General features: G+C 54.8%; 1 protein-coding gene across 1 annotated transcript; it reads left to right on the top strand.

Annotated features, from left to right (window-relative positions):
- Window positions 1–4,604: 4,604 nt before the first annotated feature.
- KCNK15 (potassium two pore domain channel subfamily K member 15) lies at window positions 4,605–10,382 on the top strand. The gene is made up of 2 exons (XM_060078823.1): window positions 4,605–4,902; window positions 9,673–10,382. The coding sequence occupies exons 1-2, from the start codon at window positions 4,620–4,622 to the stop codon at window positions 10,380–10,382; spliced, it is 993 nt and encodes a 330-aa protein (XP_059934806.1). The 5' UTR covers window positions 4,605–4,619.
- The last annotated feature ends 3,088 nt before the right edge of the window (window positions 10,383–13,470 follow it).

Below are 13,470 nucleotides of genomic sequence, written 5' to 3'. Positions count from 1 at the left end.
GCACCTTGGGGTGTTGCTGTTTTTGGTCACTGCTCAGCTGACGGTTCTCCCAGCTGAGAAACACACATAACAAACTCTAACCTCCTCTGGCTTAAAATAGAGCTGCGGCACCAAAAATGCCGAGCACAGGGCAGAGTCACCTGCCTGGCAGGGCCAGACAGCTCCTCGTGGCCCCAGGAACACCTCCCCCGCCAGCGGACCCATCTGACAAAGCACCTCTCAGCTTCGTCTCATGAGATGCTCACAACAGTGGGGGCGGGACGCCAGCGCTCCTCAAACCCACCTTAGAGATTAGGAAAGTGAGATCCGAGAGGCCACTGGAGGGCCGAGAGGCCACAGCATCTTGCCTGATGAGGCGGCACCGTGTATCCGAAGGATTGTGACCCTGGGGGTCCAGACAGCCCTGAGTTCAAGTTCTGACTCAGCCACTGCGTGGCTGTGAGGACTTGGCAAGCGGGGTCTCTTCTCCTTTGCACCCCGGCTTCCTGCACTGGGGAGTGAGGGCTCCCTTAGCAATGTCTGTGAAGGTTCCTAGTGCGGACAGCGCTCCACAGTCTTAGTCTTGCCCCTGCTTCTGGAAAAAGAATTCCTGACATCAGCAGGCAGTCAGTTGTAAAAAAGGGAGGAAAAGTGGCTCCTGGGCACCTGGAAAGTGACATACGGTGTCTTTTATAATGCAGGAGGTGGGCCTGACCATCACCCCCATTTCTCACATGGGAAAACTAAGGTGCAGAGAAGCGGAAGGCTTCTATCCACAGATACCCAGGTAGAAAGTGGATGAGCTGGAATTTAAACCCAGGCCTCACTGACCCAGCTGTGCTCAGGACCAGGACTCATTAACTGTCCCCGGGGTGCACCCAGCCCTTCCCCTGGGAGCAAGCTCCCTCCACCCCTACTGGCCCCATAAGCTCTGCTCAGGCCCTTCTCGGGCTATAGGTCCTTGGTGCCCCACCTGGGCCCACTCTGAGACTGTAGCCCAGGTTTCTGTTCCTCTGAAGTCTGAGCAGGAATCAGAAAATCAAACTTGCTGACACCATCGCTAAACATACAGCTCAGGCAGTAGCACCAGCACCCTGGCTTCTGAGCTGCTGAGCTGCCCCCCCTCTAGCTTCTCAGGGGAAGAAGGGGTCCAAGGCCCCCTCTACCAGGCACGGGGCCCCAGTTCTGCCCAAGAACTGAGTCAGGGCAGGAACTGAGTCTAACATCCCTGTGGACCTGGGCCTTTGCTCTGTTGTGATAGTTGCAACACTGGCTAACACTTCTAGATGAGTCGTCAGGGCCAGACGATGCTCTCAGGGCTGCACATCTACCAGCTTATTTAATCCTCACAACCACTGTAGTAGTGCCCTGTTGCTGCTATAACAAGTTTATCACAAACCTAGCAGCTTGAACAACACAAACGTATTACCTTCCAGGTCTGTGGGATGGATGGAGGTCTACACGGGTCACGCTGGGCTAAAATCAAGGCATTGGGAGAACTGCGTTCCTTTCTGGAGGCTCTAGGGAGGAATTTGTTTCCTGGCCTTTTCCAGATTCTAGAAGTCACCTGTGGTCCTTGGCATGTGGCTCCCTTTCTCCATCTTCAAAGCCAGCAACGTCAGGCCAAGTCCTGCTCACCTTGCATCTCTCTGGTTCCCCCTCTTCTGCTTCCCTCTTCCAATTATAAGAATGCTTGGGATCACACTGGGCCCACCCAGATCATCAGGATAATCTCCCAGCTCAAGGTCAGTTGATTAGCAAACTTAATTCCATCTGCAACCTTAATTCCCCTTTGCCACATAACCTAACATATTCATAGGTCTCAGGGATAGGATGTGGGCATCTTCAGGGAGGCCATTGTTCTGCTGACCACAGCACCTTATGAGACAGGAACTTTCCTAACCTCATTTTAAACTGGGGAAACTGAGGCATCCCACGTTCACACAACTGGTAAGTGAAAGTAGGATACGGGGCCTCCCTGGTGGCGCAGTGGTTAAGAGTCCGCCTGCCGATGCAGGGGATACGGGTTCGTGCCCCGGTCTGGGAGGATCCCATATGCCGCGGAGCGGCTGGGCCCGTGAGCCATGGCCGCTGGGCCTGCGCATCCGGAGCCTGTGCTCCGCAACGGGAGAGGCCACAACAGTGAGAGGCCCGCATACCGCAAAAAGAAAAAAAAAAAGAAAAAAAAAAAAAAAAAGAAAGTAGGATACGATCCCGGGCAGTGGAGGTGCACTACGTGCTGCTGCTGCTGCTGCTTGTTCATCCACAAACGATCACTGGATGTGTGCTCTGTGCTAGATCCGGTTGCTGGGGACAGGCTGGGGACCAAGATGGGATCCCTGTCCTCAGGGGGACACATATATGGAACGCGAGAATTACAAAGCAGTGGGAGGGATGAGAGATGGCAGGAGCACGGGAAGTCTTCGAGGAGCACAGAGGAGGGACAGCTTAGGAGTCAGGGAAGATGTCCAACTAAGGGAGAGGTGAAGGATGAATACGGCGTTAGCCAGCAGCCCCCATCACGTAAGGAGGTTGTGGGGATTAAATGCATGAGTACATGTAAAGTGCTTCGACCAATGCCTAGCCTCTAGCAGGCATTCAATAAATGTTGGCTGTTGAATGGGCTGGGGAGAGGACTGTTCCAAGCAAAGCAAGAGTTTGCACAAGGAGCTGAAAGTTTAATGGAGCTGGAGCAGAAAAATGCAAAGGGGCTGCAGGAAGAGGGGCTGGAATGGTCACAGGGGGACAAGTGATGCATGTCAAGGCTGCAGCAGAGACCTGGGAAGGTGGGTGCCCCAGAGAGCTGCAGGAGAGGCTGCCTGTGCTCTGCCCAGACTCTCCATGAAGACTCACCCAGGACTCTGAATCGAGTGTTGCCTTGGTGCTGGGGGGGCAGGGGTAGATTCCTCAGGGAGTGAGGCCAATGGAGGGTGCCCCAAGCGCCCAGCTGTTCAGGCCAAGGACCCCGGGATCATCCTTGAGTCGTCCTCCCCTTCGCCCTCCACACCCAACGCCTCAGCAAGTCCTGTTGCTGCAGGCATCTGGGTAACGCTAGCTGTGGTAACAGATGGACCCCAGATGTCAGGGGCTTAATGCCACAGAAGTTCAAATTAGGTGTTCCTTTGGGAAACCCTGTGCAGTGTGTCATTGCGCCCCAGCTCCTCCCACCCCGTGGCTCTGCTCTCTCCTAAAGACCAGGTGTCCACATTCAGTCTGCAGTTGGGGAAGACAGGTGGGGGCATGGCGTGTGGGAGGGCTTTATGGGCCAGGCCTGGAGGTGGCACAGGTCACTTCTGCCCTCATTCCATTGTCACATGGACACCCCTAAGCGCGAGGGAGGCTGGGAAATGTGGCTGGCCGTGTGTGCCTGGCTCCACCCCCGGCCCCAGCATCTCAGATCCACCAGCTTGTCTTCATCTCCAGGGCGATGCCCCTGATTCCAGGCCACCCTAAGCACGCATCTGGACGACAAGAGTCTCCAAACTGGGGACTTCCTGGGCGGTCCAGCGGTTAAGACTCTGCGCTTCCACTGCAGGGGGTCCTGGTTCAGATCTCTGGTTCAGGAACTGAGGTCCTTTATGCCTGGCAGCGCGGCCAAAAAAAAAAAAAAAAAAAAAAAAAACAGTCTCCTAACTGACCTTCACTCTGGGCCACCATCCCTTTCCCACATGACAGCCAGAATGCTTTATTTAAAAAATGTCAATCAGACTGTTGCTGTTTGTTTTCCTGCTTACAACCTTTCCACGGTTTTCTTTTTCTTTTTTTTCTCCACCGCGCCCCGTGGCACGCGGGATCTTAGTTCCCTGGCAGTGGAAGCGCGGAGTCTTAACCACTGGACCTCCAGGGAAGTCCCTCTAGGGTTTTCCATTGTACTGAAGAATAAACCTTCAGGAGGGCCTGTAAAACCCTGTGTGAAGTGGACTCTCTGTCTTCCTTCCAATCCCCACTCCCACCCTTACTCCCCCAGCACCCCAATTATTGTGGCTCCAGACACACTGGCTTCTCTGCTTAAAGGACCCTCACTTGCTGCCTGGACGCTTCCGCCCCAGTCCCTCCCCAGGGAGGCTTTCTCCCCCCAACCTTAGCTGGCGATCCCCCCCCACCCCCGCAAGAAAAGAAGTTTTCCTTCTTTCTCACACTTTTCTTAAATTATCTCTTTGTGTGTTTGCTTTTTAGTCAACCCTCCATCCTAGGATATCAGCTCTATTTACACCAGGAATCTTGTTTGCACCAGTAGGTGCTTTGGTAAATATTTGTTGGATGACTGACCAAACGGAGAAATGAATGACTTGCCCAAGGTCACAGGACGAGATAGTGGTGGAGACAGGGCTCCTGCAGACCTGGGCTTTGGGCGCTTTGCTCCCACTGTCGCTATTTGCAGACACCTTAGCCCCGGGGCCCCACCGGGTAAACAAAGGCAGGTGTGCGGGAGGCGGCAGGGAAGGGGCAGCTGCAGGAGCCCTCTCGGCCCTCCTCGCCCCCTCGCCCCGCCCCGCCGAGGCCCCGCCCCTGGGTACCGCACCCCAGCCGCAAGCAGCCCTGGCTCCTGCCGCGTGGGGCGCGGGCCGGCCGTCGGGGCGCATGGACGGGGCGGCGGCGGGCACGGTGCCGGGCCGGCGAGCGGGGCCCGGGGCTCAGCGATGAGGAAGCAGAGCGTGCGCACCGCCGCGCTCATCCTGTGCATCCTGTCTTACCTGCTGGTGGGCGCCGCCGTCTTCGACGCGCTCGAGTCCGAGGCGGAGAGCGGCCGCAAGCGGCTGCTGGCCCAGAAGCGGAGCGAGTTGCGGAGGAAGTACGGCTTCTCGACCGAGGATTACCGCGAGCTGGAGCGCCTGGCGCGGCAAGCCGAGCCGCACCGCGCCGGCCGCCAGTGGAAGTTCGCCGGCTCCTTCTACTTCGCCATCACCGTCATCACCACCATCGGTGAGCGGCCCCGGCGCCTCCCCTCAGCGCTCGCTCCATCCCCAGCTGCCCGCGGCGTCCCTGGGTTTGAATCCCACTTCTGCCCCTGTCCAGCTGGGTGACTTTGGACCAGTCCTTTCAGCTCGCCGAGCCTCACTCGCCTCCCTCTGTCGAATGGGCTGTCTGTCGTTCCACGCAGGCAAGGCTGGGAGGAGCCAGTAGGTCCCGTTTGCCAAGAGGCTTGGCCCGCAGGAGTGTCAGAAAACGCCCCAGGGGCTGGCAGACGGATGGAATGGGGCCGGAAGCCCAAATGGCTGGAGTTGCTTCCTTGCCTGGCTGCATCACGCTGGCTGTGTGACCTCAGACCAGTTGCTTAACCTCTCTGAGCCTCAGTTTTCTCCTCTATAAAATAGGGGTGCTAATAGGCCCTATCTCAAGGCTGTAGTTATCATTAAGGAGATAATATATGCAGAAAGTTTTAGCACAGGACCTGACACATAGAAAGCACTAAAAAAAAGACTGATTTTTGTATTATGACACAAAAGAGAATGGGCACCTACTCTATCTTAGTCCCTGCAGTATGGCCAGTGCCTAGCCGGTAGTAGACACTCAATAAATATTTGTTGAAGGAATGACTGATTACCACCAGGTTTGAACCTCACCCTCGGGGATCCAGAGCACTTTCTCTGCAGTATCTGGACCGCCAGCCGTTGCCATGGCTACTGTCTGGCTGGTACCTGCTGAGCCTAAGCCTGGGGAAGCAGAAAAGGAGAGAAGCAGGCTCTGCAGGGCTCCACACTGGGTGCCAGCCACTCCCCAGGCCCCAGCTGTGGATGCCCAGGTGTCCCTTTGGGCTTAGACCACCACCCTGCAGTGCCGTGGAGAAAGTTCCTCCGTAATGCTCCTGCAGGCCAATGTGAGTTTGTGGGTTTAGCAGTGCAGTTAGAAGCCTGAGTTCTGCAATTACATCGACCAGAGTTCTGTTCTCATCTCTTCTGCCTCCTGCCCTCTCTGACAATTGATTGTACCTTTCTGAGCTCTGGTTTCCTCAACTACAAAGTGCAATTGTTGCTACCTGAGTGATTACCAGGTTTAAGTGAGGTCAAGTGTGTAAAATGCATAGCACAGGCCTGAGGCTAGATAGGGACTATTAATTAGCAATAATAACAATTCATTATTTGCCAACTGTGGGCCCAGCTCCCGTTCAGCCCTTTTGACCCCCTCCTGTCAAAGTGGGCACCCCTGCTTGCCGATCTTGGCCTAGCCTAAGACCCTCCCTGTTACTGTGCCCAGTGGTGTGGGACCCTATCCACCTCCTCTGCCTTCCCCCACATTTTTTGGAGGCCTCCCAGCTGGATTTGGCCTCCTCTTCTGACTGCTCCCCTCTGACCTGCATCTGGGAGGGTGGGAGGAAGGGACTGTGGAAACAGCAGTTTTGCCTCTTTTGGCCACCTGGGGGCGCCAGCACTGGCTGTGTGGTCCAGGCTGCATAAGCCAGCCTTGCAGAGAGCCAGGCGCCAGAATCTAGGAGTTGAGCTCTGTAAGGACAGAAGAGAGGCACCGAGAAGCTATGGAGGATAGTGGTTAATAGCTCAGCCCTGTGACCTTTGGGCAGCTTCCTCCTTCTGAGCCTAGTTTCCTTATCTGTAAAATGGGGATAATAATATCATCTCACACAATCATTGGACGATTAAATAAAATAATCCATGTAGAGTACCTAGCATGTTTAATTATTACCATTATTCATTTTTCTTTCTGTCAAAACCTGACATACCCCCAAACAGCTAGAAACAGTACCGCCCGGCCTCTTATTCCTAAAGTGGCTCCTCTGTCTCATACTTAGCACCTCCTTCAATCTGGTCTATTATTATTATCATTGATTATTTCTTTCATTCCTTTTTTAAAATAATTTTATTCATTTTTGTTTGCGTTGGGTCTTCGTTGCTGCGTGTGGGCTTTCTCTAGTTGCGACGAGCGGGGGCTACTCTTTGTTGCGGTGTGTGGGCTTCTCATTGCAGTGGCTTCTCTTGTTGTGGAGCACAGGCTCTAGGTGCGTGGGCTGCAGTAGTTGCCGCACGCGGGCTCTGTAGTTGCGGCATGCAGGCTCCAGAGTGCGTGGGCTTCAGTAGTCGTGGCGTGCAGGCTCAGTGGTTGTGGCTCGCGGGCTCTAGAGCGCAGGCTCAGTAGTTGTGGCGCACGGGCTTAGTTGCTCTGCGGCATGTGGGATCTTCCCGGACCAGGGCTCGAACCTGTGTCCCCTGCATTGGCAGGCAGATTCTTAACCACAGCACCACGAGGGAAGTCCCTATCATTGATTATTAAACTTTCATTGAGCCCTTAGTCTGTGTCAGCTCTGTGCAGGGCATTCACTGGTGACCAGGGACACAGAGAAATGACCAGCATGGTCTCTGGCCTCATGGACCTCACGGTTGTCTAGTGGCAGCAGAGTCCCCCCCCCGCCGCCCCCCAAATAGATAGAGGCAGACTGATAGGGCCATAAAGTGAAAACATGGAAGTGGATCCATAGATATTTAAAAAATATATATATATATATATATATATATATAATATTTATTATATATATATATACACACACAGATATATATATATGGTTGATATTTCAAATGTTATATATGCACACAGGGTACAAAAGGTATAGGATGAAAAGGAAGTCTCCCTCTCTACCCGTCCCTCAGCCCTTGGATCCCTTCCCTGGATCAAATGCAGTTATCAGTTTTTTGAAGATCCTTCCAAATATCTTCTCTATATATTCCTTTAACACACACACAAACATGTTATAATACATTATATTATACATGCTATGTTGCCTCTTGCTTTTCTCACTTCATATATTTTGGTGATGTTTTTACATCAGTCCCTGAAGAATTGTGTCCTCTTTTTCATGGCGGACTAGCAGGGCCCCTCAGCCTCAGCACCAGCGACATTTTGAGCTGGCTATTCTTGTTGTGGGGACTGTCCTGTGCATCAAAGGATGCTAAGCAGGACCCTGGCCTGTACCCACTAGATGCCGGTAGCACACAGCCACCACCTCCCAGCTGTGGCAACCAAAAATGTCTCCAGACATTGCCAATTGTGCCCTCGGGGGCAAAATTGCCCCCAGTGGGAACCACAGCCATCGTTTGAATGGCACCGTGGCTTATTTAACCAGGCTGCTTTTGATGGACACTTAGCTGTTTCTCAGATTTCACTGTGACCAACAGTGCTGCAACGACAACTCACATGCATACATCACTTTGCACGTGTATGTATTTTGGAAGACTACCTTCCTCAGTGTGGAACTGCACAGGCCAGAGGTGTATTTCCATTTTGGCAGATGGAGCTAATTTGCTACAGGAGGCATATTCTGTTGGGGAAGGACCACCTGACTTTTCCTGGGTTATGGGACCCTTTGAGAATACCATGAAAGCTTTCGCTTCTCAATCCTGGAAGACACACATATCCACTAATTCCACGGTGATGGCACGGTGTGCCAAGACTCAGGGAAGCCCATTCATGTTTACGTCCCCTACAACAGCTGAGGGGACTCAATGAGGAACTCCACCCGACTGAAGAGGTGTTTTGTGAGAGCTGGCTTGGAGCAGGATCTGGGAAGGGAAATGTGGACTGGGACGGGGGAGAAGATTGTGGTGGGGAGGGGAACCATGAGAAAAGGACATACTGGTTGGGGAAACAAAATGCAGCGAGGCTGGAGAGGTGAGGGGGGTCCTGATCATGAGGGAGCTTGGACATCACCTGAGAACTGGGACTTTACCCTGCGGGGACTGGGGAGACACAAAAGATTTTGCTTTTTTTTTTTCTTTCAAGGCACAACTTACAGACATTAAAATTCACTGTTTTGGGGCTTCCCTGGTGGCGCAGTGGTTGAGAGTCCGCCTGCCGATGCAGGGGACACAGGTTCGTGCCCCGGTCCAGGAAGATCCCACATGCCACGGAGCAGCTAGGCCCGTGAGCCATGGCCGCTGAGCCTGTGCGTCCGGAGCCTGTGTTCCGCAACAGGAGAGGCCACAACAGTGAGAGGCCCGCGTACCGCAAAAAAAAAAAAAAAAAATTCACTGTTTTTCAGTGTACACTTCTGTGGGTTTTGCCAAATGAAAACCTGTCTTGTAACTGCAGCCATGATTAAGACATAGAACATTTCCATCGTTCCCCAAAATTCTGCCACGGCTTTTTTTTTTTTTTGGCTGCGCAGCATGTGGATCTTAGTTCCCTGACCAGGGATCAAACCCGCACTGCCTGCATTGGAAGGGCAGAGTCTTCACCACTGGACCGCCAGGGAAGTCCCCTGTCATGCACGTTTGTAGTTAGTTAACCCGACCTCCAACTCCGAGGACTGGCAACCACAGATCTGTTCTCTGTCCCTATAGTTTTACCAGAATGTTTCCAGAATGTCATTTAAATGGAACCATGCAACAGGTAGCCTTCCGAGCTTGGCTCCTTTGATTCAGCATAATACACTTGAAACCCATCCTTTGTTGCTGAGGAAACAGTAGTTCATTCCTTCGTATTGCTGAAAAGAATTCCACTGTATGGATGTACCACAGTTGTTTATGCATTCCCCAGTTGAGGGACGTTTGGACTGTTTACAATTTGGGTCGATTATGAGTAACCATGCAAGGTTTTAAAGCCGGGGAACGACCTAGTTCGAATTAGCATTTCAAGATGCTCTGCCGGCTATGGGGGATGGGGAGAGAGACCCGGCAGGAAGGAGGCGAGTGAGAGTGTGAGATGGAGCTGGACCCTCATCAACTCTCCCCTCCTCTCTACCTTCAGGGTACGGTCACGCCGCGCCGGGCACGGACTCGGGCAAGGTCTTCTGCATGTTCTACGCGCTCCTGGGCATCCCCCTGACGCTGGTCACCTTCCAGAGCCTGGGTGAGCGGCTGAACGCGCTGATGCGGCGCCTCCTGCTGGCGGCCAAGCGCTGCCTGGGCCTGCGGCGGCCGCACGTGTCCACCGAGAATATGGTGGTGGCTGAGCTGCTGGTGTGCGCGGCCACCTTGGCCCTCGGGGCCGCCGCCTTCGCGCATTTCGAGGGCTGGACCTTCTTCCACGCCTACTACTACTGTTTCATCACCCTCACCACCATCGGCTTCGGCGACTTCGTGGCGCTACAGAACGACGAGGCGCTGCAGAGGAAGCCGCCCTACGTGGCCTTCAGCTTCCTTTACATCCTCCTGGGGCTCACGGTCATCGGCGCTTTCCTCAACCTGGTGGTCCTACGCTTCCTGGCGGCCAGCGCGGACGCGCCCGAGCGTGTTGCCCGCCCGCTCCGCCGGGGGGCGCCCGAGAGCAGCGGCCCCGCCCTGCCCCGCCGCCCCGCCCACCCCGCCGGCTCCACCTCCATCTCCTACCGCGTCCACCAGCTGGAGTTGCGGGCGCGCGACAATCTGGGCTTCTCGCCCCCCGCGAGCCCTGGGGCTGGAGGCGGCGGCGGCGGCGGCAGGGCAGGCAGGCCCCTGGCCCGGCGGAAGTCCATCTGACAGCCCTACCCTGGCTGGGGGTCGATCCTAGAGCCGGAGGGTCTGGATTCACCTGTCAGTACACCCTCCCCAGACCTCGGGGAGGGGTGAGGGGCAGTGGCCTCAATGCCGTCCTCTGCCACGAGTAGTTTCTCATTTCCTTCTGTGGCAAGCCCCTCTCCCCTCTCCAAAAATGTATTAAAGTCGCATCATAAGCACAAGCATGACTCTAAACTCGCCCTGTAGGTGCAAACCACTTGTGGTCCAAATTGTTTTAGGCGTGGCCACACCCGGCACTGAGGAGAGGCTCGCCACAGGCCCGTCCCTAGCTAGCCCTGCGGAACGGAAGCAGGTGCCCACTTTTCTGTTGTGTGAAGAGGTGGGCTTTCCGTGTTGTGGGGAAGTGCGTGACTTCCAACACTGGAATCCTACCAGTGAGGCCAGCTGCTGCCACTACGAGCAGCGCAGGGATCGGACGGACTGAAGGGAAACATTTACGGTCCAGCGTGGACCAGTGGGCAAATCTCTGCACTAAATGGTTACTCATTCTCTTACTCGGCGCGCAGAGTGGAATTGGTCGCACCCCCACATCTGATGCTCTTTATCCTTGGCCAGCCCCACTCTGGGATAAGAGGGGGCCTTGCTGACACCCATGTCACGGGGAACCTGGACCACAGTCTCTTCTGGGAACTGTGAGATCTGGGTACTGCCGATCACCCACAATGTGACCTCGGGGAGTCTCATCCCCTCCCTGGGCCTCAGTTTCCACATCTGTAAAATGACTGGGTTCACCCAGTACCCCGTTCCCTCCTGTGCATCTCTGGGAGGGTTTCTGGGCCAGGCCCCAGCCCCATAAGGAGACGTTAACAAAGCTGACATCCAGGAGCACTCAGGTCCTTAAAACTAAGGGCCTTTAGTGTCCCAGAGAGAAGTGCGTCAACACACAGCAGAGCAAGCCACGTTAGAAAAGCCAAAAACTTTTAATTTTCAACATGAGCTACATGGTCATGAACACAATGCAACGTGACCCGCTCCAACCCAGGGGCCCAGGAAACCCTCCCTCCCCCAAAAGCCTGAGGGGCTCCTGCTGCCAAAGAGGGAAGGGGGGGAAAGGTGAGTGAGTGGAGAGTGGGCCTGAGGACCAGGGGTCCTGCCTTCCTGCCACCCCTCAGGAGGCAGTGGTAGAGTGAAAGGTCTCCAGAGGTGATGCCTGAGGCCCCGTGTTCAAGTCTCCGCTTTGCCCTCACAGAAGCTATGCGTCAAACGGGCACAGTCAGTGCCTCCCCGTCAGGGTTTGTGAGTCAGGTGAGCTCACGGACATGAACGTTTCCCGTCCACGTGGAGATGCTGCTATACAGACACAGGGCCTCCGCGAGCCCAGAGGAGTCATTACAGGGCAACGGGGGATGGAGGTGGGGCACCCCAGTCCCCTGGGCCTGGCACAGGGCTGCTGCTCAATAAATAAATGCAGGTGGCCTTGCCTGACGCAACAGCCGTGCTCCAAGGGCAGAAGGGTTCAGAGGTGCCTCTGAACACTGAGGTGTGCCCGTGAGCTCCTGATATAAGGAGCCGGATGGCAGATCAGCTTGTAAAGTGCATGACCTCAACTCTCTGCTTCACCCCACGTTGAAGAAAGAGCTCTGAACTGTTGGAGAACTGAGTTCTCATCCAGGCTCAGCCACCAGCTCACAGTGGGACCTTAGCAGGTGCCTCCCCCTCCCAGGGCCTCAGCTTCCTCTTCTGTAAAATGGGGCTGATAACACAGGTGCCCACCGACTGCCCAGGGGCTCTTGTGAGGTTACGCGCAAGGTAAAAGCACTTTGAAAACAAAAGAAGTTTGAAAAGCACTACAGGAAGATCAGCTGTTATTATATCTGCAGGTCTGGTGAGGATTTCCTTAAGATGAGGAGTACCACAGCCAGCTCACTCCCGCACAGCCCCAGGGAGGAACCAGTGTCTTGCCTCCCTCAGGTTGGTCTCGGAGGGGTTGTGGCCCCTTGGCGGGAGTCCCCACTTAGACATCAAGGCCTGGACCAAATCCTGCACAGCCTCAGTTAGGCCAGAACCCCAGGAGAGCGAGGTCTCTATGGCAACCCTTTCCTCCAAACCCGTGGCCAGAAAAGTTATTGGCCCATCAAGATGGAACCAAGCAGGGCTGGGTGGCCCAGGGCTTAAAGGTCAAAATATTTATCATGGCAGATGTGCCCTGGAGCGACGGTCGTCTGTCCCACAAAGGAGGGACAGTGGAGCCCTCGTTGTGGCTCACTTGCTGAGGGGTCTCATCTTGGGCAAGTCACTTACTGATTCTGAGCCTCAGTTTCCTCCCCTCTCAGACGGGCTACAGTTGGCACTGCCCATCTTTCCAAGGCCCCTGGGAGGACACAGAGAGAAGGGTGGAGGAAATATTGTGGGAAATGGTGGCCCCAGCTGGTCCTGCCCTGGCTCCAGCTCAGCCTTTGATGGGAGGAGGAGGCCCAGGCTGGGGGTGCCATAAACTCACAGGTGACCCCAGAGGCCTGTGATCTCTTTGTAAAATGGAAATGATTTCACCAATGGTCCCAAAGCCCCTTTCGCTTTAGTGCGACAGGCAGATTCTGGAGAAGGAAAGTGGAGATGACTCCCTCCCACCGTACCCCTGCATGTGACCTTTGGCCCAGGGATTGAAAAAAGAATTGTCCCCTAGAGACCCCAGCCCCCCGACTCCTAATCCCCCCAACTCCACCCTCTCTGCTGTTCTCCAAATGGGGGAGTTTGAGCTGGCAAAGGATCAGACAGGAGCAGGCTTGAAGGTTCCCCAAAGCTAACGATGAGAATAGTCACCCCTCCCCAAACCCCCATCCCTTGGTGAGGACAGACGGTGGTTCCCACGCCAAATGGTCGGGGCCCCTTGGAAGGTGGCCATGTGCTCACAACGATGATACAAAGAAAGAGGGCTCCAGCCCTCACTCCAGCCCACCCCTCCAGGAGGTGAGCTGAGAATTCACAGAACAAACAAGAAAGTCATTGAGGGGGGCCCTCGGTGACCACCCTCTGGATGTTATTGCTTTGGAGCACGCTCTCTTTATAAAGGCTGTGCAGACACCGGAGGGCAGGCTCACGCTGGGGTGCA

Source organism: Mesoplodon densirostris, chromosome 16, assembly GCF_025265405.1.
Source record: "Mesoplodon densirostris isolate mMesDen1 chromosome 16, mMesDen1 primary haplotype, whole genome shotgun sequence".
NCBI lineage: Eukaryota > Metazoa > Chordata > Mammalia > Artiodactyla > Ziphiidae > Mesoplodon > Mesoplodon densirostris.
Note: the sequence above shows the minus strand (reverse complement) of the source record. Positions and strands in the feature narration are given on the sequence as shown.